This window comes from Stylophora pistillata, chromosome 2, assembly GCF_964205215.1.
Source record: "Stylophora pistillata chromosome 2, jaStyPist1.2, whole genome shotgun sequence".
NCBI classification, from domain to species: domain Eukaryota; kingdom Metazoa; phylum Cnidaria; class Anthozoa; order Scleractinia; family Pocilloporidae; genus Stylophora; species Stylophora pistillata.
The window spans coordinates 34,374,581-34,398,596 of NC_142520.1; the positions used below are offsets into that span (position 1 = coordinate 34,374,581).

At 38.7% G+C, this 24,016-nt stretch overlaps 4 protein-coding genes across 6 annotated transcripts in view; 2 read left to right on the top strand and 2 right to left on the bottom strand.

The window, feature by feature from the left end:
* LOC111345147 (uncharacterized) overlaps nucleotides 1-24,016 on the bottom strand; it is a 251,351-nt gene that overhangs the window by 198,989 nt on the left and 28,346 nt on the right. The window lies entirely within an intron of this gene.
* On the top strand, nucleotides 8,129-9,455 carry LOC111345153 (uncharacterized). Its single transcript, XM_022952430.2, has 4 exons — nucleotides 8,129-8,215; nucleotides 8,280-8,550; nucleotides 8,694-8,834; nucleotides 9,178-9,455. Exons 1-4 carry the CDS (start codon nucleotides 8,129-8,131, stop codon nucleotides 9,453-9,455), a joined length of 777 nt encoding a protein of 258 aa, XP_022808165.2.
* Nucleotides 10,405-13,596, bottom strand: LOC111345150 (uncharacterized). The gene is made up of 3 exons (XM_022952428.2): nucleotides 13,486-13,596; nucleotides 12,958-13,014; nucleotides 10,405-11,242 (listed from the first exon to the last, which is right to left on the bottom strand). Exons 1-3 carry the CDS (start codon nucleotides 13,552-13,554, stop codon nucleotides 10,631-10,633), a joined length of 738 nt encoding a protein of 245 aa, XP_022808163.2. The 5' UTR covers nucleotides 13,555-13,596; the 3' UTR covers nucleotides 10,405-10,630.
* LOC148739216 (uncharacterized) lies at nucleotides 23,408-23,956 on the top strand. The gene has a single exon (XM_088749443.1). It carries the CDS (start codon nucleotides 23,408-23,410, stop codon nucleotides 23,954-23,956), a length of 549 nt encoding a protein of 182 aa, XP_088605569.1.

Genomic DNA, 24,016 nt, shown 5'->3' on the forward strand with positions numbered 1-24,016 from the left:
TGTCTGCTGCATTGGACCAGACGGAGGAATAATGAAATAACTTACTTAAAACTAAGGTGTTAATTATTATCAATAAGGTCGATCTGTCAAACACGTGCTTAACACGATTAAATTGAGCTAAATTTAAACTTGAGAAGCAAGGGGAGACTGTTTTAACAATATGCTCGTGAAAAGTAAGGCTCGAGTCAAAAGTCACGCCTAGGTCTTTAACGACGTGCACCGGTATTAGTTCCTTTCCTTAGAGGGAGAGACGAATAACCGGGATATTATTCAGATTTTGTCGACTTCCATAAATAATAAGCTTTGTTTTATCAGGATTCAAGAGAAGACGATTTCCGAAGCACCAGTTTCGAATCTGTAGAAGTATTCATTGCATTGATTGGCTTTGGACTTCTACAAGAAGTAGTCATTCACTACTTAAATTTATTATCTTGGAAGGAAAGATTTAAGGAGATAGGCACAACATGGGTTTGTTTACTTTCTTTCTTCTGGTTAAATCTAGATGTCAATCTTTTCCCGATGGGCGTGAACATTCTGGTCTGACCAGACAACAGGCTTATGTTAAATTTCTCATTCAGCATCAGCCACGCTTTGTAATATTTCTCCATTTAATGCATTGATGGCTTTGGGCCCGACCATATTTGAGGGGGATAGATCACAACTTGGCTACCTTCTTGGGCAAGAATACTAAATAACTAATTAGTTGAGTTGGTTTTTCAAAGCCACTGTTTCCAACATGCAAGTATTTGATGCTGGTATATCGACTCGCACTCGAGTCTGCTGTGTCAGCTGGTGCAATGATTACTCGAAGCATTTCGAGATACGCAGAAATGGTTTATTTCCAGATGTGAGCTTTTTTAGGACCGCTGCCGGGATAAGGTGGGTATGAAAAATGTGAACGTGCTACCTGGGTCGTAGTCTTACTACCGGTACGAGTAACTTAACAAGGCACAGTAGCCTCTGGAGAAGAAGTAGTATAAATATAAAGCTGTTGAACGTTGGCTTTTACAAACATTTCAGCGAAAGTTGTGGTTTTCCAGGCTTGACCCTTATAAAACTTCCTTTAATTAAACAAATATGCAAACACTAAACTTTTCTTTGTTGCACATCTGCATTGATGTATGATGGGCTATGCCCTTTGCAGATCTTTCGCTAATTTTTTGTCCCAAAATGAGCTTTATCCCCCAAAGTACCATGAAACATTCAATTATGATACATTGAATAATGATCGGAGTTAGATAATTGTTGCTCCTGTTTCGACAGTTCCTGTAGCCACGTGCTTCATAGTCCAATGTTTTATTTTTGCGTTTTATTTCAGTAGACCTCATTTTGAATTAATTAGCGTTAATTAGCAACATTCTGCTTACATTTGGTTCACGGTTCGGTTGTAGACTTATATTTAAACAAAGATCTCTTACGCGAAGTATTTCAACGAAATGGGAATAGAGAAACCCCGAGATACGCTTTGTAAACAATCAGGATGTGTTGACTATCTGCCAAGTTCTATTGCTATTGAGGGAGCAATGCAACAATTTTAGGACTGCAATCCCCTTTTGTGATACAGCAATATGGACGGTAAGATGATATTATGTTAAATAAGCTGTAGATTGGATGTAAAATGCGAAACAATTGAGTTCGTGTGTAAATGTGAACATTTTCGAACAACTGACGGCATCGTCAAATCAGCTCATTTTATCCAACTTTAAAATTTGATTAAATCGCACTGAATCACTTCCCCGAAAAATCCTTTGGAGATCGAAAAGAACCACACTTTGCCTTCCAAAAGCCAGATTTTTAGTCGATTGTTTTGTATAGCACATAGTTAAATAACGGGTTAATTTTGACCGATTTCTAATCTTGCTAGAAGAAGGCCGGTTAAATTGAATTAGATTGTGTAAATAAACGATCAAGAATTGCTCGCTCAAATTGCTGTCAACATATGTAGTGATGTTGTTTTTCAAGATTTGGTAGTTTTTATCGGTCCAAGTGATTTCAATTCGTAGCGGGACGCTCCGAGATTTGTTTGAGATTTTGAGCTTCAAAGGCGGCATTTGGTCAAAACTTAGTTATTATTGATTTTCTCGAAAATAAATCGATATTCAGCCAAACGAAGTATGCAGTACGTTGTTTCACCATAAGGCCTACCTAACTTGAGAATATGAGCCGAATCGATTTTTTGACTGTTGCCACCAAATGTTTGACCTTTGGTAACATTCGCTCTTAAATTGTGCAGCTTATGCCGGTGGCTAAGGAAGTCAATTATTTCAGTCCACCATATATGACACTTCTACCATGCTACGTAATGTTTGTAACGTCAAACGAGAAATACATTGCTTTCTGATTAAGAATGGCTGCCTGTAAGGATCGAGAATCGTCCGTCAGCGACCATTTTGGCGAATTGCTCATACTTTGCTCAACGATACCCTTTGGTAAACTGTTTTCAAAAATCAAGTTTAAAAGTTCCGACGAGTGTTAATTTTTCAGAAATTTGCGAAAATTTGAAAACGCGGTTTAAGTGCGGTTTTTCCGCCTGGCAAATTGTCCAAAATTCACTGCAAAACCCAAGCTCTGTTGAAGGCTTAAAATGAATTCAGTTAACACCAAACTTCAAACGTTTTAAGAAAAAGTCTTCCCATTCATTTGTGTTATGTTAATTTTTGCGTACACAGCTATATTGTGATTTTTTTTTTTGTCCCTTAAGCAACACCCTCAAAAAGTGATGTACATTGGGCGAAAAATAGGTAAAATTTAACGCGATAAAAGTATACCTGGTACATAATTTTTTAAATTTTTAACTAGATATTCGTAATAAAATGTCATTATTCAATACCTGAGTAAAATTTGAGGCTTTGAATCGGAACGCTTCCTTTTGAAAATACCACAAATGTTTGTGTCCTGAGCAAGCAAAGACATATGTTGTGTAAACAAACGCTAATCTAATTATTCCCTGCCAGGTAGAAAAAGGTTTTGAAATCAACTTTAAGTTTGGAAATTTTTAGCTATTATGCCACAAGATATTAGGTGAAAGGGAAATCATGCATTCAGAGTTGCGTGAGAGCAGAAAGAAAATAAAATCAGTGTCGAAAATGTACATACGGTTGTTACATCGATCACCATTATGCAAATTACGACCTCAGCTGTAGGAAAACTATGATATCTCTTGCTCATTTTGTTGAACGACTCTTTTAACCATTTTGGTGAATTGCTCATATTTCGCCCAAAGAAACCTTTCAGTAAACCCTTTTCAAAAATCATGTTTTTACGTTCCAGCTATTCTTAACTTTTCATAAATTTACGAATATCTGAAAACGCGGTTTCAGGTTACCTGAGTTCAGGCTCCGCATGTCGCACAGTCAAAAATTAACTGCGAAAACCAAGCTCCGCTCAAGGCTTAAAATAAAATCAGTCAAACTTCACACGTTGTAAGGAAAGCTATTCTTATTCAATTCTGGTGAGTATATTTTTTCGGGCACATCGATTTTGGGATCACTTAAGCCCTTGAAAGAACATCCTTAAAGACTACGCAAAATGGCGTTGAAAACAGGTGATATTTCGCGCGAAAAAAATGTAGCTGTTAACTGACACTTTGGATTTTTAACAATATATTCGTCAAACAATGCTATTTCCATTCACTGTACAATTTTTGATGCTCTGAATCGCATTGCTTCCTTTCGAAAATGTCTGAAGTGTTCGTGACCTGAGCGAGCAAAATTATGCAAAGTGTGTAAACAAATAACTAGGTAATTTAACCATATTGAGTTGTTGAATATCCAAATTAAATTCGGTCTCCGTTGTAGTGACTTATAGCTTGTAAAATGTAGAGAGACAGGTCAAACATTTTGCAAGATGTTTGATAAGGTTCTCCAAAACATTTTTGGGCTGAAAAATCTGCAAGTGAAGTACACATTACATTACCACCTTCTCACATTCAAGTAATGCAAAAGATACATTCGAAAGAAGCTACTTAAGACTTGATTCCACACTGATAATCTAAATACTTTTTATCTTTTACAATGAGAATTCAATTTCTGTAAGTATAAATACAAAGAAAGGCGCCTTATGACCTTCAAAGCAATGTAATACAGGAGAACAGGTGTTATTCTCCTGGTAATTATTAATGTCACGCAACGTAACGTAATTGGAAAAGTTTTGGGAGTGCTTGAACATACGCGCGTTTAAAAAACCGCAACTGAAAGGACGACGTTGTTAAATTAGAGAAAGAAATCCCGCATTAAAACATGAGCGGATAGAAATGTAGGTTGGATACTCCCGCATCCGTCAGTTTGCATATTTCGGCTACCAGATGAGTAAACTTCATTACTGACGTGAAGACCAGAAAAGAAAAGTGAGGGTCCATACTGGCATGATTAAAAGAAAAACAAAACAAAACGCAACAATTTCTGATCTGGCCTACGTGCATTTTTAAAAAATAAGATAACCACTAACTGACGATTAGGAACGATACGCCGTTCATTCGTTTCTTCCTCACTTTCCTATTCTGCTAAACAAAAGAGAAAGTCAGCATCATGATGACTTTTGGTAAGTACATTTGCTGACAATCTCTTTCAGTAGAGCCAATTACGGGGCCTTTTTACGAATGGGCTTTGATGGTATATTGAGGCCAAGATCTTCACACATGTACTGCAACATGGGTAGCCTCAAGATTTTCAAAGAGTCCTTTAGCGCCATTTTACAAAGATCGTACTGATCGTAGATCAGGGGATGGTCAAGTTGTATTGACGTGACAGTCTCCTTTGCCTCGCTAAAATTACTCTCCTCCTGAGCTGCTCGGATATCACTGTCATCAGCATCTCATTGGCGTACTAACGCACTCTGTCTTGAGAAGAAAGAGGTGGTCTGGGTAGTTGTGAGGAATTCCGATGACTGGAAATTTCTTGTCGTGCACCATCGGTGCCCCGGGCACGCCGCATATCTCGAGCAACTACCTCAGCGTCAAGCTTGTGGTCTGTCGTCTGCCCTATTCGAAATTTAGACAGAAGGTACGACTTTTGTTTTTCGTTGAATCTGTAAGCCTTCTTTATTACTCTGAGAGCCCAGCCTTCTTTCAGAGAAACACGAGAATCTTCCTTTCCCACAGTATACTGGGTATACCGACGCAATATCCTTTGCCCTTTGTAGTAAATCTGAGATTGAAGTGTAAAAGTGTTATCGTGTGGTTATCAGACCTTGAGTGAAGTTTTTGTTTTTTTCAGTCTTTGGTATATCTATGACAGCCCATTTAGGGTCTCATGTGGTGCGTGTTTGCTGGGATCGGACGTCGGTTATGATAAATAGAAATAATTCGCATTGGTACACTGAAATGCTTGTACAGAATGCTGTTCTCCCCCTACATTCTCAGGAATTATTGATCAATATATACATATTATCTCTATATATATATGAAAAACAACCATTGAATTGTTTAAGAGTCATTCAACAAACTGAGCAAGAGATATAGTTTTCCTACAGCTGAGGTTGTAATTTGCATAATGGTGATCGATGTAACAACCGTATGTACATTTTCGACACTGATTTTATTTTCTTTCTGCCCTCACGCAACTCTCATATCTTGTGGCATAATAGCTAAAAATTTCCAAACTTAAAGTTGATTTCAAAACCTTTTTCTACCTGGCAGGGAATAATTAGATTAGCGTTTGTTTACACAATATATGTCTTTGCTCGCTCAGGACACAAACATTTGTGGTATTTTCAAAAGGAAGCGTTCCGATCCAAAGCCTCAAATTTTACTCAGGTATTGTATAATGACATTTTATTAAAAATTTAAAAAAATATGTACCAGGTATACTTTTATCGCGTTAAATTTTACCTATTTTTCGCCCCATGTACAGCACTTTTTGAGGGTGTTGCTTAAGGGACAAAAAAAAAAATCACAATATAGCTGTGTACGCAAAAATTAACATAACACAAATGAATGGGAAGACTTTTTCTTAAAACGTGTGAAGTTTGGTGTTAACTGAATTCATTTTAAGGCTTCAACGGAGCTTGGGTTTTGCAGTGAATTTTGGACAATTTGCCAGGCGGAAAACCGCACTTAAACCGCGTTTTCAAATTTTCGCAAATTTCTGAAAAATTAACACTCGTCGGAACTTTTAAACTTGATTTTTTAAAACAGTTTACCAAAAGGTATCGTTGGGCAAAATATGAGAAATTCACCAAAATGGTCGCTGACGGACGATTCTCGATCCTTACAGGCAGCCATTCTTAATTGTTTTTATACATTTAGTACTACCGTTGTTTGCCCTTCAAAAATACTTAAACAAGTCATATTTACATTGAGCAGCATCTAGACTGCATCGGCTCCATTCAGCTAAAGAGTGACATCATCCCTAATTAGAACAAATGGTGCTCAGAACTTTACTTCCCTGAGCCTTTCGGACTCTTTCATACATTTCATGGCTTAGTGAAGACACTCACTGACCCTCCTTCCTTTAACTAGTTCTTCATAGAAATGTTTCATGAGCTGGAAAGTGACCTCGTCATCAATCGACGACATGGATATCAAAACAGAACGGGACCCAGCGCCTAAATTTCCGAATGCTCGAGCAATGCCAACTACCCCCTCGACCTTTTTTTCCCCACGAGCGCTATGACAGCAACTCAATACAATCAATCTCGCCTGCAGTTCAGCTTCCAACACATCCGCTATCGTCAACAAATAGTCTTTTTCATCAGGATGATGGGATTCCCGAACAGGGTTTGGTGCCTAGGCAATTTCTCCTGTTTCCATTTTTCCATGTGCAGCGATGTGCACTAAAGCCACCGTGGATATTCGCTGCAAAACTTCACATTTAGTGGCGTTTTCTCCGTTGAGGGGAGCCGTTTCAAGGATTCTGCCAATCATCTCTACTTCTTTCTTTGCATATGGCAGCTCACACAACTTTCTTCTTTCATAAAGAACTTCTTCTATGCATTGAATCACCCACTAGCATTGCGCCGGTCTTGTTATGAAAGTCAGCTGGACAATTAGTAAGTAATTTCAAAGTAGTCAAAGAAGGAATGGCTCTGATCCTTAGCGACTCATACAGGTGCTCCTGCTTTGGGTTCATCAATGCTGCATAAGGTACCAAAAAAAGTGGACCTTCGGGAACGATTATGAGGTCATTTCCATGAACCAGGTCAGTGACAGGAGCAATGATGAAGTCATAAAAGCTCCTTAGGCTTCCTTTCGGCAAATCACGCCAAGAATCACTGAAAGGGGCCCTTTCAGTCGACCATTCCACGCCACGCGCCTCATCAAGCGAAAGATTTTCGATTTTAACGCCCGAGCGTACACCAATTTCTTTCAAGGCATTTTGGTTTAAAGTCAAAATGAAAGTTCTGGCGTCTTTTTCTGATTCATAGTCACCAATCTCTTTTCTTCTCAAGGCGACCTCTTCATCCTTCCTTATAACCCAGAAATAATTTCTTGTTTACTGAGGGCTATAAGAACTGTTGTTGATGGAATGGAGCTGAGATAAGGACCAGTCGAATTTACTGAGTGAGACCAAGAGTGTACCCATTGACACCCATATTTTGCCTCAGTGAGATCTCTCAGGGCCCGCGCCCGCCCATCCTCGACAACACGCAAGGCATCCATAACTTCACCCTGTCTTAGATGTAGATGCCACAGTCTATCGTATACACTATTATACGTATTTCGGTAGCTAATTTTCCACTCGTCTTTAAACTGGAGATGAGCTCTTATTTCATTGAACTTTGACAAACTGGAACTAAGGCAATCTAGGGCTCTCGAAAAAGATCCTTGCTCTTCAAAAACGCTACCAAGATTACTCAGTGATGTCGCAATTCCAAATTTGTCCCCCACTTCTTTTGCAACTTTTAGGTGACGCTCATGATACTCGATGGCCTTATGAAAATCCCCTAAGCTAAGATAAGCAATGCCAAGATTTCCATAGGCCTGTCCTTCTCCAGCTTTTTCCCCCACTTCTTTTTGCAATTTGTACGCGACGCTCATGGTACTCGATGGCCTTATGAAAATCGCCTAAGTAACAATATGCATTACGAAGATTTCCATAGGCCACTCCTTTTCCAACTTGTCCCCCACTTCTTTTGCAACTTGTAGACGACGCTTATGGTACTCGAGGGCCTTATGAAAATCGCCTAAGCTATGATAGGCATTTCCAAGATTTCCATAGGCCCTTCCTTTTCCAGCTTTGTTTCCCACTTCTTTTGCAATTTGTGGACGACGCTCATGGTATTCGATAGCTTTATGAAAATCGCCTAGGCTATCATAGGCTAAGCCTCTGTACTGATGGAAGAAAAGGAATGGCATAAAAATTCTACCAAGTAAACTTTATGCGTATGTGCATACTCTCAACAAATATTCTTTAGCAATTTTAGTGCGTCCCGAGGATGTTCCACTTTGTGGATTTGGGAGTTTAGTCGTGATTAAAATCCTGGGAGGACGATTTCGATCAGTGTTGCCAAGCAGTTTGACTCATCCAGGAGCATTTGCTAGAAAGTACATTCCAGCTAAAGGGCAGGATTATGCATCTGCTGCTGAAAAATTAAAGAGACTTCGTTTGTTAGGTGAGTCTTGCTGTCAACAGTATTCGTTTACGCGCAATGGAAAAGTCCTGTTCATTTGGAAATTGCTAGCACTGGGCATTTATCCCCAGTTGGGTCAATATAATCACCATATTTACAGCACTTTATCAATGTGTTTTGTGTAGGAAGGAAACATGGCTGCTATTCCTGTGGAAGGCGATGGTGGACGTCTTATGTTGGGGATCATATGCCCCTAAATAAGTTGGTCAGAGGAGGACAACAGCAAAGATTTTATCCACACTGCACTCACTGCTCAAATTTACCAGGTAAAAGTTCCTAGGTTGAGACTACCAGCATCTAATTTTTCCTTACAGTATCACTGCTGAATTGAAAGCTTAGGGTCATGAGAATGTAGGAAATGATGACAAACTAAAACAGCTCTTGATTGTCATACAAATCCTCTTTGTCAAAACTGATTTACATGTAGCCTCTTTTTGCAATATTACTACATTACTCATCAAGGAGGTAGTTAGAACAGACATTCTTATCAGCTGTGGGAAGTTACTTATATTTCACATCAAATGCATTTAACTAAAATAAATGATATTTGTATAAATGAGTAGGTGTAGTAAAGCCAGTTCACCAATGATGGTAGCTTCTATCTTTCAGAAGCAGCTTTGTCATCCCTGTCAAGACTGCGACGTATCAAAACCCATGGCACATCTTTGAGGCTCTATCATTTATGGTTACCATTACCACTTCCAATGGCAGTTCTTAGGAACTACAACGATGAAAACTGTCGCTCAAAAGAGCCAGATAAATGCTCTGTTTCAAAACAGGTTAATGAAGACTCTGGTTCAAAAGAGGTCAATAAAGGCTCTGGAATTGCAGATCAAAACAAAGATGGATGTTTCCATACAATCCTTAATGTACCTAAAATGAAATAGTAATATAATAAATAAATAATAATATTTTAGAAGGTACGCGCGTCAGTCTCTTTGTTACGGGATTAAAGGGACATCTGGAGATGCACTGACGGAAGTAAAATACAAAAACACAAAGTTCCTGAAGGTCAACAAGTACTCGTACTACCCCGACCGATTTGTATTTACGTTCAAGTTGAATCAGCGATGGGTTCGTGTTACACTGCGCAGGACCATGGCTTTGTAAAGACTGCTTGCCACATTAACCAATAGAAGGTCAGCAAGGGGCTCACTCAGGAAGTTGAAGACCGATAAAAGTGAGAGGGCTGGGATGAAGTTTCTCAAGGTGGCCATCACGCAGGACTCGTCGTGTGTTCAGTTATGAAAGGTCGACTAGAAGATTTCAAGACTTGCCTAAGTGGTGGTACATAAATGATAGATCATGAATAAGACTTTATATTGCATTGTCTTAAAAGAGGTAAGCGCATGAGTTTTGCGGTGAAGAAGTCAATTTCGTGTTCGTGTTTATCCAAAGATGCCTAAGTATTAAATACCAAATCAGTGACACCAGTATACTTGTACAAAACGTTTCTCTAACAAGAATAATAAACGTGTTATTCAACAAGTTAAAAGACTAACTTATTTATTCTTATTTATTCAACAAGTTAAAAGACTAACTTGCCATCAAAGAGTTTGCCAAAATGACCTTCAATTTATACTCTAATCAAACTTTCATAACATTAAAATGTAACGAAGTGGGACTACATAGTGTCGGTGTGAGGTTTTTTATTTTTCATGTTTCGCCTTCCTCGCCGTAATTTTTAAATTTAATGGTAATTGAACTGAGTAGAGTGCAATTAGGTCTGAAATCCTAGGAGTGGGTTCAAAATCGAACGAGCGCGCAGCGCAAGCTTGCTTTAAGTCTCAAACAGGACGAAAGAAGCTTCTTTTTTATTCTGCCTTTATTTTTTGATCAAAGCTACCACACATTTTCCCCATTTTTTGTTACTTTTCCAGCCGCAGTTTACCAAGTGACCCCTTTAAATTTAAAGTGTGAAACTTACAAAAAAAAGTAAAATAAAAGAAAGCTCTTAGCGTATCAGTTTTGCAACTCTAATGTAGGCTACCTTTCTAAAACAATTCTCGACTTTCTCTCAATCTGTTGATTTCGATCTAATTCTTTGTGAAAGCTTTTTCTCCTACGCATCATCTTCTATGATGGAGACTTTGATAAACCTGATTCCAACCTTTTCATCCTTGTTACTTTTGTACACCTCTAGAGTGAGTCCCTTACTGAGCATCAGTCGGTTGTTGTAGCCGGCGGTCCTCACGAAGCCTCCGTCATGCGCAGTGTAGCATGACCCCCAGCGTTCATCCAGCTTGAGAGTGATGATAAACTGGCCGGGGTAGAAAGATTCGGAGGGTTTCGGTGTGGTCAATTCGAGACGAATAGACTTTAAGGTGGGACCAGAAGCACCTTCTATTCCGTAGCATGGAGAACTGTTAATATAATTACCTATGTCACATGTTTCAAATCCGATCATTCTGATACCATCTGATACGCCATATCGAATATCGCTGTCAGTCGACCGTAAACTGATGTCATGTGCGACCGTGATCTCAACAGTCAGCGGTATTGAATCTTTAAGCACACCAGCAGGAATCATAGGAACCTTAAGGAGAGCGGGGTTCGCGGTAGAGCTTGCGTTGAATGTGAGCTGTGCAGCAGTCAGCGAGCGCGAGCTGTCAATGTAGGACGCATGCACCTCCAGCCAAGATGGAGTCATGGTTTGATGAAAGATAACTTTTTGCTGTAAAGAAGGAACATTGACAAGTTAACTTAAAAGTTGTTGAGCAGCTTATATCAATTAAAAAAATACCAATGAAATATGAATGAAGATGTTGCATAATTTGGTCTTAACTTCTTTTGTTTGGGTAAGCTTGGAAAACTGGACCATTTACATTGAGTGTTTCGTTTAGTAAATAGGTGTTGCCTTTGATGACAGATATATTTTTATTAACAGAACTCGTGATTAACATTAATTCCTTACAATTATTTGAAAGTGTCAGCTTGTCGTGTTTTAAACCAGTTTTTTCAGAAGAATCAGTAAGAGAGAGAAATCGGTTTTTATATTTGTTCGCTTACTCGAAATGGCTCTTGCCTGAAGTGAGAAACCTGTTTTTACGACCCGCCACAGAAGTAAATTTCTTATCATGTTTTTCTTGAATTTTGCTACGAGATTAAGACTTAATTTGTACTTTACTGATTTCCAATTACAAGCTAGCCTCCCGGTTAGCTCAATGGATAGAGCGCTGGACTGCTGTGCGGGAGGTCGAGGGTTCAAGCCCCGACCGGACCAACACTCAAGCTAGGTCGTAAAAATAATTGAGAAGATAATAATAATAATTGAGAAGATAATAATCATACTTGAGAAGATAATAATAATAATAATAATAATAATAATAATAATAATAATAATATAGTGTTTCTGACCGCTTGTAGCTTAAGGCTGAATTACGGGTGCAGTTTAAGGTTGAGAAAAGACGTCAACATATCAGGCGCCTCTGGCAGCCACTTCAGTCCATCGATCTCACCTTCCCACCCATCCCACCCAGGGGAGGACATCCATCACACAGTAATCTCTTGTGTGGGAAATTAACGTCTCCTACCCCAACCCTGCAGGAGACGGGACCTATCCGAGAAGACTAGAATATTTAACCATTTTTCGATGTTATAGAAAGGCAGCAAATTCTTCTCAATTATTTTAAGACCCTGAGTGTTGGTCCGGCCAAGGCTCGAACCCTCGACCTCCCGCACAGCAGTCCAGCGCTTTATCCATTGAGCTCTATCCATTGAGCTAACCTTTCTATAACATCAAGAAATGGTTAGATATTCTAGTCATCTCGGATAGGGACGAATAAATGGAGGTCCCGTCTCCTACAGGGTTAGGGGCGGGAGACGTTAATTTCCCGCGGACGAGATTGCTGTGTGATGGATGTCCTCCCCTGGGGTGGGATGGGTGGGATTTATTGGGTGGACTACTCGCATGGATCGCATATGTTCCGTTCTAGTCCTACCCTATTGCGATAATGCAGTGAAAAAAAAAATGTATTTCTCTTCGATCGAATAATTATTAAAGCTTGGATAATATTATACGGTTTGTTGTGGTCGTCTGAGCTGACCAGTTCCGAGTAAGGAAACATCGAGTAGAAGCTTACTGGTAGGAGTTTTGGGAAAAATGTTATCAGAAGGCAAACAAGGTTTTTGTCTTCATTTGTTTTTCGTTTGGCCTTTCTTTAACGTGTTAGTTTCCAACAAGTACGAATTTAAGTGCGCTCTGACGAAGGGCGGCCACCTAACATTATCAACTCAGTTAATAAAACCAAACTGTCATTTTGTGCCATGGCACTAGTACTCAAAAAACATCAGATGATAATGGCAAAGGTTGTCTCTCGAAAAGTAGCTTCGAGTCTGTGAACTCGATCCAGTTTTCCTGGCTCGTCTTTGAGAATCCACGTAACTTACTTGTGACTTGCAGGGGTCCGTTTTACACGCTGATTGGAAACAACATGAAGGAGTGACCTAAGAAAGCGGAAAATTAAATATACTACTATGAGAAACTGAAACTCTGAATCTTTATTCGCCTGGCCAAGAAAAACAAATATTCTAAGGGTTGATGGCGCTCAGTTTTCAGAGATATCAATAACGTATGTTGAATATTCAAGACATCAAAAATTGCTTGGAAATTCTTAAGGGGAAGTAGCCATCACGAATGTCGAGTTAACCGAAATATGGCCCAACTACCACGCACTGAACCAGCAGCTCCAAACAAACCAAAAAATTACAACAGCTCTGCTAAACTGCGATGAATAAAACTCGCATCAAAGAGATGTTATTTGAGCGTACTTATTCAACATTTTGCGTTTAGTCAGGCGTTGTAGACATATTTTTTAATTGTCTCGCCCAATTTGTCTGCTTTTTCAGTTCTGACTAATTTCGCCGATGTTTACATCGGAAACGTATTGAAAATCTGTACAAAAATAAGTCACTTACTGGGCAGAGAAATACCGCCAAATAGACGACTGCTAGGCCTGTGTTTGAAAAAGTGGAAAAGAACTTCATGCCTCTTCTCTGCAGAATGATTTGTCAAACTTCAAAAGTACAGTAGCGATACTTTGAGATATCAGCGTTAAAATGACGCATCAACTCACTGCCTTGTTAATTTATTGTAATTTGGAGCACGAACTTTCACGAGTTAGGACATTGTTTACACTTATCTCAAGTTCAAGGAGAGCTATTACTTTTTACATTAGACATAACTACTCTGGTTAGAAATCATGATTTCAGAATAAAGCTGGTGTGTTTAATTTCTTACTGATGCACTAGTTTTATTCTTCGAAACATTCTTTCGAATCACGGTCGCAGTCAGTCTGTTGTGACAAGGAAGTCCATAGAAGTTCGCGAAAAATGTAATTTCGCGACGTCGCTAGGAAAACGAATCTATAATGAAGAAAAAAAAGTCCAAAAATTCAACGGGTAAAACAAACAGAAGGAAAAGTCGGCAAGGCATTGATCAAAGCTGGGAAAAAAGAAAAATCTTCTTTCAATTTCTGTAGCCGACACTTTATTTTACATTTTAGTCAAGATGAATTATCTCTTTTTGGTAGTTTCATAAAGACCTTTATTTGGCAATGTTTTTCGAAATGTGACAGAAATTATTTTCTATTGTGCGGTGCAACAGGCAATGTAAACAAAATCTGCATATTAAGGCCGCGAAGAACGTGACACTCCGGCTGGAGGCCTTTCGGATTATGTCACTTATTGCTATTCGGTGCCAATACCGCTTTTCCATTCGTATCTCGCGTTCTTTTGAATATTTTATAATTTTCTTTACGACAAATTATTATGAGCAAAATTGCTTTCTTTAACCAAAAAGTTCCCCTAAAACAAGTGATTAAAGCGGCCCTCACCCCCTCCCCACCACTGTATAATCGTCTGATCTCACCTTTTACCGCGTCATAGTCGCATGTTATCCAAGTGCTTTTCATGTGTCACCCTCCATGCCGTGATTTATATCAACAATAACCTACGAACGAACCGAATAAGATTGAGGAACGCCACCAGTATCGTGACCTCGCCTTCAATGAGGCGACTCAAGGGCATATCTGTCTATTAAAGCACTGACGGAAAGAAAGGCGCAGATTTGATCTTCTGCGGAGAACTCCACTCTCCTACTCGGTCTCATGCAAATATGTTTCACCACAAATGGACGTTATATTTAATTTACCATGAGCAATCAATTGGTTAAGCTCATGTGCATTTCTTTTGCTCCTTTTTTGTTTGTGTGTTTGTTTGTTTTTTTCTGTCCATTATAATGTCCATTTACAAATATAAATATTCATTTTCTATACAATTCTCTTCTCTTCTTTTTTTCCTCTCTTGTGCCCGCCTCGAATAGCCCAAGCTACTTGCGGACCCAAGCATTGTAATTAACTTATTAGCTTAAATAAATAACATTTGTTGTTGTTGTTATTGTTGTTGTTGTTGAATTTGATTATGTAATCGTGACATTCGCCTGCTTAGAATCCTCACGTGACCTTGATATAGTAAATCGAATTTCCCAACTGTCACGGGATCATTATTTGAGGTCTTTACCTTTCTGTATAGTTGGATTCCTTAGACCTCTATGGTTATTCAGAGGGTAAATTTGAATCATGTGTTTATCTTTATTAAATCGTTGTCAGTTTCATCAAACCGGCAATTTTTCCCAAAATAAGGAGCCTGTTTCAGACTCAGAGTGAATGGATCAGGTGACAAGCAAAGGACCAGGCGAGTGATAACCGCTGGTCACGATTCCCTGGTCGCTGCCGTTTCTCGCGCGGTTGCCTTTTGATTTTTTATTTCCGCCAACTGAGGGTTTCACAAAGAAAAAGGCTACAATCAGCCCCCACCCCACCCCCACACTCAATGCGCGCCGTCGGCCCTAGAGTGAAGAATGCAACAATTTCTTCTGATTCAAATCCTTAAAATTCCACAACACAAATGTACGGTTATCTGCCATTTATAACCTCAGAGCTTAAACAACTTTGCAAGGGGTTTTAGGAGGGCTTATAAACAGAAGGGTCCATATCAGGCTCAGTTCTATATCGACCATATTTGAGGGAGCTTATTACCGAAAAAAACAAAACAAAACAAAAAACAAACCACCGCAGTTCTGTTTAAAATACGTTTCAAATTTTAGGCTGGTTTTAAATTATACTTTAAAACCTCTTGACAAATCGAATTTTATTCTAGTAAATTTGGAACAGAATCAACGGGAACAAAACTTAAGCACATAACAAAACAGAAGTTCATCTGTTATCAAAATTTTCATTTGTAATTTACTGCAGCTAAGCCTTAATCCTGCTTCAATATCAGAAAAACAAGAAATGCTAGGAGGAGTGAGGTGGAGGGGGGGGAGCCCTATATGCAGGAGATCATTTGATCGATGTGTTTTTGGTATTTACAGAGCTTATTGAGTGAGGTTCGGCTTCCTGTGATGGGCTTGGGTGTAAGTGGTGTTTTGCATTTCTCTCTGTTACAAGAACTAACTGTGGTAAAATGACTTATGGGTATTTAGAGTTTATTTTAAGAACTTTCCAATAGCTCAGCAAAGAGAGCTAAAATAAGAAATAGCAAATAACTATCAGTTTCAAACAGTGGAACTACCACTTGAACATTTCAGTGAGACAGAGATATCAAAATTTGAGAATTTCAGATGACAACCAAGTGACATGAGGAGAATGTGCAGGTTCATAATAAGCCACCAAAAGGCTAAGATGAAACTTGACTTTTTCACAATCAAATGTTCAGTGTTCTTTTCAATGACTGATCTTTCTGTGCTAAGAAGTCCTACATGGGGTCAACTGCCCAGCATATTGGTAAACAAAATCTCAATTTTTCGATGGAAGTGCATTGTACACAGCAAATGACATCACCATGCCTAAGGTGCCAGAAAATAAAAAAAAAACACATTTTCTTCCATAATTGATGATAAAAGTACAAAAACTTGCTCAAATATACCTCTAGCATTGATTTCAGGAGATAAATATGGACTAAATAAACTTGAAAGCTTTCCTTAGTTTTATTTAATTAGTTCTGCTTTAATTGAGGGAAGTTTAATATGCATGGAAGACCATACAAACAGGCCATTGGGACTCACAAAAGGGCAAGTTGCCTTATCCCCAATGGTCCTGTTGGGAGAGCAGGCTCTGGGGACAAGATTGAGTAAAGGGTGACCATGACTGCTTAATAGAGGAGAAAATTACAGTGTTTAAGTAAAGAGAATTTTGGAACTTTGACAACTGATCACTTAATAAAGGCTGACCACTTAAAAAGGTGCAGCTTATGACAGATGTGACGGCATTGTACTCAGGATGAGCAGTGCTCAAAATATTTCATATTTAACAGAATTTGCTTCTATACATTGTCAATTATATATTTTAGCTTTTCCAAGTACCTTAGAAAAAAAATTGACATTAATGATGAACTACCGGTAATGTTGTTGACAGGGATTTCCATTACATTCTTGCTCAGTTCAAATTTGCACAGGCCTCAGTTAATCCTTACAACATCTTTTATCCTGGACTGTGTTCTGTCTCTAAAATTTCCTGCAACAGGTGCAGTAGTTCTCTGTTTTCAACCCTCTTTGGGTTTTCTTTGCCTACAACAAAAAGACAATTATACAAGAGAAAAATTTCAGAAAGAGTAAAAATTAAAATGATATACCTGACTTGTATAACTACTTGTTAGAAATCCCAGCTATTTTACTAAAATCCTCTCAGGCCAGGCAGACCCAAGGTTTTCTATCATTTGGACATTAACTTTCTTTTATCCTTAAGCCCTTGTGAACTGAATTCCAGAAAACTGGGAATTCCTAGGAATTCTCAAAAATTCCCAATATGGAAATAAGCTCTGATTTGAAAAGCTTGGAATTACTGGGAATTTCTGGGAAAGGAAGGTTTCAGTTTTGTGAGGACTTGGAATTCCTAGGAATTCCAAGGAATTCTCAAACATTCCTAACTATGCAAATAAGCTCTGATTTAAAAAGCTTGGAATTACTGGAAATTTCTGGGAAAGGAATGTTCCAGTTTTGTGAGGACTTGGAATTCTTAGGAATTGCTAGGAATTCTCAGCTATACAAACTACCTTTAAGTTAACAAGGGTGGAATTCTTGGGAATTTCTGGGTATTGAATTTGAGTCAAATTAAAGAACCCTGAAATCCAAATAATTCCAAGAACTTCTTAATACCTTGAATGTGAAGGTTTTAAGATAAGGAGCAATTTTAGAGGCTTGAAACTTTGGTTCAATAAAAGATGTGCTAAACAAAATGTACCAAGAGATGTATATACCTGAACGTGTTTATCATGGAATTTATTATTTAAACTGTTTTAGTAAATCCTAACATTAACATGCATTTTTTCTTAGAGCAGCAGTCAATTATATTAAGTACAAATTGTCAATTCAAATTCAATGCACTCATACCACAGATTTGCTTTCTAACCTCAAACGCCTCTTGGATTCCATAATCATAGAAGTTTTTATTGTGATACAAAATGACTCATGTCCGCAAATGTGCCAAAATCATAAAACATAAACATAATCATAAGCAGGGTTCAATGCTTCGGAATGCGCACATTCGTTTGTAGGCAAGAATTCTAACATACTCTAATCGCTTCCTTCTCTTGTACAAATGATTCTTCGTTATGAGACGCACTTGACTGTTGGCACCGCTTTAGCTCAGTGGAAGCGTCCAAGACTTAAAGGAATCGAGATGGCTGCGTTGGACGGTGTCGCTGAACGCTTGTTATGGTCCAACTTCGTTGATTTGGGTATTGCGACACTATGATCACCCAGGTATCTCTTATATTTCCTAGGGTTGTATCCATCGCTGACTCTTTTAAGAGCCAGCGATCGATACAACCTTAGAAATAAAAGAGCTACCTAGGTAATCATAGACCACAATCGGGCAAGCCAGCGGATTCTCTTTATAAGCCAATAACAATTTGCAAAATGTCCTGTTGATCACGCCCGTAGTCGTAGACAAAGAAACCTTCATTTGGCGCTCATCTTTGAATGTACTTTTCATCCGTTGATCGCTCGTTAAGTTATTTCTTTTCTCGACTGTTTTGCTAATACGACATCTCTAAAGATGGGTTTTACCGTTGTTCAATAGGAAAACGAGAATAGCATGAGTGTTGTTAAATTGATGAAAAGCAAGTTGTCTGCGCCGTGAAGTTAATAGAAGGGACAACAGTTATCGACTGGTCGGTACAAGGGTCGAGCGAACATTAATTTTATAAAGCAAATGATTCTGAAAGTTTGTGGTGAGTGCAAATTGCGATATTTGGTACGTGGTCAAAACTGAGAATCGAATCGGTCACTTGCATGGCACAGTTTCTTAAGCTTACGCTTTACAATAAATCTATCAGTGAGCTAAAGGTTTCAGGATTATTTGAGTCGCGGTTAGCAAGCTGCGAGCCCAGCAGAAAAAGACATTTACTGCTGCTTAGTCTGCAGTTTGGGATAACTTCATTGCAATTAATTATTACAGTTACAACAAGAATTTTATTTAAAAATCAATTATTTAACTGCAATTAAGCCTTTCACCCCCAAGAGTGTTCAGTGAAAATTGAGAAGAAATCTCTCAATTTCAACTTGTAGAATCAACAAAAACAAACAGCAGAGCATGAAGATGCTGCTTGACAGCTTACAATTGAATTTTAACACACAAGAGTTTTATCCAAAGAAGTTACAACCACATTAAATTAAGTCAAAGCCTGACTCAGGGAGGAATGGATAAAATATCATTTGTATCATCATCCCAAATTAAATGACTCCTCAAAACCATTTTTTGACAGATAGTATCTATTGCAATAAGAATAACCCAAGTCATTGCATTTCATGAAGAAGAATCAGATTTTATTCACAATTTGTGTCAAACCAAATTTAATAATTCGCTTGAACTATTTTAAATGAATAGCTGTAATTGAGGACAATTTTTACGAAGTTTTCAAGAAAAGAAAAAGAAAGTTCATCCTAATATTACTACATGTTGATGTTAATAGACAATAGCAAATTTCTAACTGCTACCCAGTTAGCTCAATGGATACTGCACTGGACTGTTGTGCGGGAGGTCGAGGGTTCAAGTCCCAGCAGGACCAACACTCAGGGTCTTAAAATAACTGAGGAGAATTTGCTACCTTTCTATAACATCGAGAAATGGTTAGGTATTCTAGTCTTCTCGGATAGGGTGGGACTAGGGCGCACTTAATTTGGAGCCTAGCTCTGTTGTGCGACCCTCACCGCACTCTGGTGAAAGTGATTAAATAAATAAGACGTTAATTTCCCTCACACGAGATTACTGTGTGGTGGATGTCCTCCCCTGGGTTGGGATGGGCGGGTTAACTGGGCCCACAATAATTGGCACAAGCTGTTGCGGGGTCCCTGCCAGGTAGAGAAGCTAATACCCTAAAAAATTAAAATGTAAACCTGAGTTGAGCGTGTAAATAAATTCCATTGACTACTTGAATTTTTAGTTAGGAGTTAATGCATGTAGTTATTTGATATTAGTTACCTTGAAGTTTTCCTAAAATTCCCAGTAATTCTTAAACATCCCTAGAAATTACTAAAAATTCCAAGGAATTTCCAGCAAGTTTTAATATTCACAGTATTTCAGGGAAGTAATTTAGGTGCTCTGAGTTGAAATTCCTAAGAATTCCTAGAAATTCCCAAGAATTCCTAGGAATTCCCAGGAATTCCTAGGAATTCCAAGTCCTGTTGGCTATAGACAAGGAATTTCTAGGTTTTTTAGGGAATTCCTAGGAATTACGCACCCTCACCAAGCAAGATTAGAAAACCTTGGAATTCCTAGGAAATCCTAGGAATTCCATGTTCCAATTACCGTGAAAATTCACACCTTTGTTCCTAGGAATTCCTAGGAATTCCTACCTTTAATTCACAAGTAAGCCATTAGATGCCCCTGCTGAGTCTTGTGTCAGACAAGGGACAATTGATATCAAAGTGGAAAACCGCAACAACGAAACAAATGTGGAGAATTTGTCATGGCTGGCCACAGTTCGTAGTGTTGCCCATTGTATCAGTAAAAGATGAAATAGATGATGATTCACAAACCAAGCTGCCCTACCTCCATCCACCAGTTTTTATCGTTGGCACCCATGCTGACAAGCCAGTTGATGACATTGCAGAAATGAAAAGCAAATTCAGGAGAGAATTTCTGGCAAGGAATATGAGAAGCATGTGGTGCGACATCTCCACTGCATTGACAACACAAATTCATTGTCCAAACAACAAGGTACTCAATTGATTGACAATAAGAGATTGGCAATTAAGAATCAACATTTACATAGGCCAGGAATCTTTTGTGAGTGTACCTTAACTGATAAGCAATTATCTTCTCTGTGCTATCTACCTGTTGGTGTGCCAGCAAACTTTGGACTTAAGCCAAATTAATTCACAGTTCTATTACATGTATGTAGTTAATGTTTTCTGCTCAATATCTTTGTCAGAAATTTGAACCATTTAGGCGGACACTTCTGGTTTTCTTGCGGCTATAATTTTTTTTTCTTTTTACCTTTTAACCTTAAATCAAAATTCCCTCAACTTTTTCTTTATTGAATTTCCTATTACTTTTCTGCTCGATATTGTAATTATTTGATATGTTATGAGGATAATTTCTGTATTTGTCACTCATGGGAGCCAAAGGGTCAAAAGGGGGAGTGAACAAACTAGTGAAAAACTTAAATTTTAGAGTGAAATGCTAGTTAACTTGCTGTATCATAGTTTTACAGTAAACTAAAATGAAAAACATTTAAAGCTTCACTTTATTTTGGTATGTACCCCTAAAAGATTGATTTAAACTGGAAAGGCAAAAGTTAAGGCAAAAAGGAACTAGATTCTGGTGGAATAGATGCAGCTGGTTCTCTGTAAGAAATGACTTATTGTAATCAAAATGTATTAACCCATGGTGCTGATGAAGCTAAACAGGCATGCACATTTAGCTTGAGCAAAATTTCCCTGCAAAATTATTTCAGAAGATAAATATACAATCAGACTACACCAAAGAGAGCTTCGCTCCCCTGCCCCCTCCAACATGACAAAAAATTTCTCTTTCGAATAACTTTTACTGTTTGTGCAATTAGCAGTAAAGGAAACTAAGATCAGCAGCTGACTTGCATATAAATGATGTGAAACCTAATAACTGGGTTAAACATTACAAGCATGTACATTATTATTTACCCAATTGGGATTTTCTCTCCCATGTAGGGCTCCTTTCTTAAAACTTCCATGATTCTGTTTTGTAGTGAATGAATTTCATCACTACATCTGTTATCAGCATACGCCTTATTCATAAATGGCGGACGCGCGGTTAAAACCTGAGCCGAGTTCACCAAAACGAGGCTTAGGAGGCATCGCAAGAAACATGGCGTCGAGGTCAAACATTTACTGTTGAGTACCATTGTGCACACGAAGAGGGGGTGTTGGATCAAAAGGAGAACAAATTGAATTATTTAAGTTTCCAGACGAAGAGGAAATGAAGAAACGTTGGATACATACTATACGTAGAGATTTTGGTAGATTTTTTCGCATCTCCGAGGCATCAAAAGTGTGTTCGTTACATTTCAAGCTTAGACTAGGTTTACACTAGAGGAGAGTTTTCCGGATTCGTAAATGTTTCCGGATTCATCAATTTTGGAGCATTCGGATTCGTAGGCGTTTACACTGAAAGGATATTCGGATTCCTGACCGTTTACACACAACGACAACTCCGGGAACATTCGAAATGGAATGGTTACCAAGCCCAGTGTTGTTTCGTCGTTCGATCGCAAAGTGAAAATGCCTCCCCCAAAAAAGGCTAGAGTAGATCCAGATGCCACTGAGGCAAATTTGAGTTGGACAGATGCCAAGCAGTCTACGTCGTCGGCGATTAAGTGTGGCTGACGTTAAACTTCCTTGCAATAATAATTTGCGCTTCTTCAGAAATACTGCGGTACACATGATAAAATTTATCGCCTGAACCTACAACAAGACTAGGCAACCGGAGACCGCCAGAAATGTTAGCACCAGATCCATTTTGGTTTCACCGCAAACTCAAAAGATTGCAGGTGGAAATAGTATCCAGATTCGAGAAAAAAAGCGGTTACACGACAAAACTTTCCGGATTCAAAAGTTATCGGATTCAAAGTTCCCACTTTAAATTCCGGATTCAAAATCTCCGGAGACACGGCCAAACCGGGAAGTTTTTATTTCGGATTCGTCCACTTTCGTGTAAACGGCAGAGTGAATCCGGTACTAAAACGTTTCGGATTCATCATGAATTCGGAACAATTTCCTCTAGTGTAAACCTAGTCTTAGTTACATATCAAAGGGTCTTGGTGGACGAACGTCTCTGAAGACAAATGCAGTTCCGTCGATATTTGCTTGGAAACAAATTTCACTACGAAAGTGACCGCCCCCTACCGAGAGGTCTTATCTACGACAGCGAAAAGAGAAGAGATCTGTCCCAGAAAAAGAGTCTTTTTCAGTGTGTTCGGAGCCTGGCAAAACACCTGAAACCGCAAACGATATTCTTGAAACAAGTACTGACGAAACTGTAAGGAGCCGCCAGTACCAGTCGTAATAAAATGCCTTCCACTGAAAAAGATCTTAATGGGACCCTCAAAAAATTAAGGCCACTTGAAAAAAAATGCGCAAATCTTGAACATATGTTACAGAATTGGAAGACAAAAATAAAGCACTTCAGTCAAACGTCTTCTCACTTAGTCGGTTTACCTCTGATGAGGCAATGTTGTTTTATACAGGCTTTCCTAACTACAAAGCATTCTTGGCATCCTTTGAATATTTAGATCCGGGAGATAGTGGAGAAAATGTCAGGTACTGGTTATCAGGTGAAAATGAGAGACCCTCAGAAACACTATGTCTCCACCACAGTTAGGTGTAAAGAGAGGTAGACCAGGAAAAATCAAACCACAAGAAGAATATTTTCTCACTTCGTTTCGCTTAAGACAGGGATTTTCAGAAACCCACCTTTCCCACCTGTTTAATGTTTCTCAGACAACTGCTAGTAGAATTGTTATTAGTTGGATCAATTTTATGTGTCTTCGATTTGGAGTGCTTAACATTTGGCCATCAAGAGAAGCTGTCAATAGAAAAATGCCTGAAGACTTCAGGAAGTCATATCCAAGTACAAGAGTTATTATTGATCGTACAGAAGTGAAGTGTGCAATGCCTAGTAGCTTGTTGCTGAATAGTGAGTTGTTCAGTGCCTACAAGAATCATACTACACTAAAGGGGCTTCTGGGAATTTCTCCATCTGGTGCTATCACTTACATAAGCCAACTGTATACAGGAAGTATATCAGACAGAGAAACTGTAGAAAGGTCAGGCATGCTTGACCTGCCATTCAATGAAGGAGATTCCATGATGGCAGATAAAGGTTTTATTATAAGTGACATCTTACCTTAAGGTGTTTCTTTGAATATTCCACCATTCTTGGGAACATCCACACAAATGCCCCTGGAGGAT

Excerpts from the sequence above, each read along its gene's own strand:
- LOC111345150 (XM_022952428.2), bottom strand. The coding sequence starts at position 13,554 with ATGAAGTTCTTTTCCACTTTTTCAAACACAGGCCTAGCAGTCGTCTAT. Across the intron at positions 13,015-13,485 it reads TGGCGGTATTTCTCTGCCCA|GTCACTCCTTCATGTTGTTT; the intron begins GTAAGTGACTTA and ends CCGCTTTCTTAG. Across the intron at positions 11,243-12,957 it reads CGGACCCCTGCAAGTCACAA|CAAAAAGTTATCTTTCATCA; the intron begins GTAAGTTACGTG and ends CCTTCTTTACAG.
- LOC148739216 (XM_088749443.1), top strand. The coding sequence starts at position 23,408 with ATGTCTCCACCACAGTTAGGTGTAAAGAGAGGTAGACCAGGAAAAATC.
- LOC111345153 (XM_022952430.2), top strand. The coding sequence starts at position 8,129 with ATGATAGGCATTTCCAAGATTTCCATAGGCCCTTCCTTTTCCAGCTTT. Across the intron at positions 8,216-8,279 it reads ATTTGTGGACGACGCTCATG|AAAAGGAATGGCATAAAAAT; the intron begins GTATTCGATAGC and ends TACTGATGGAAG. Across the intron at positions 8,551-8,693 it reads AAAGAGACTTCGTTTGTTAG|GAAGGAAACATGGCTGCTAT; the intron begins GTGAGTCTTGCT and ends TGTTTTGTGTAG.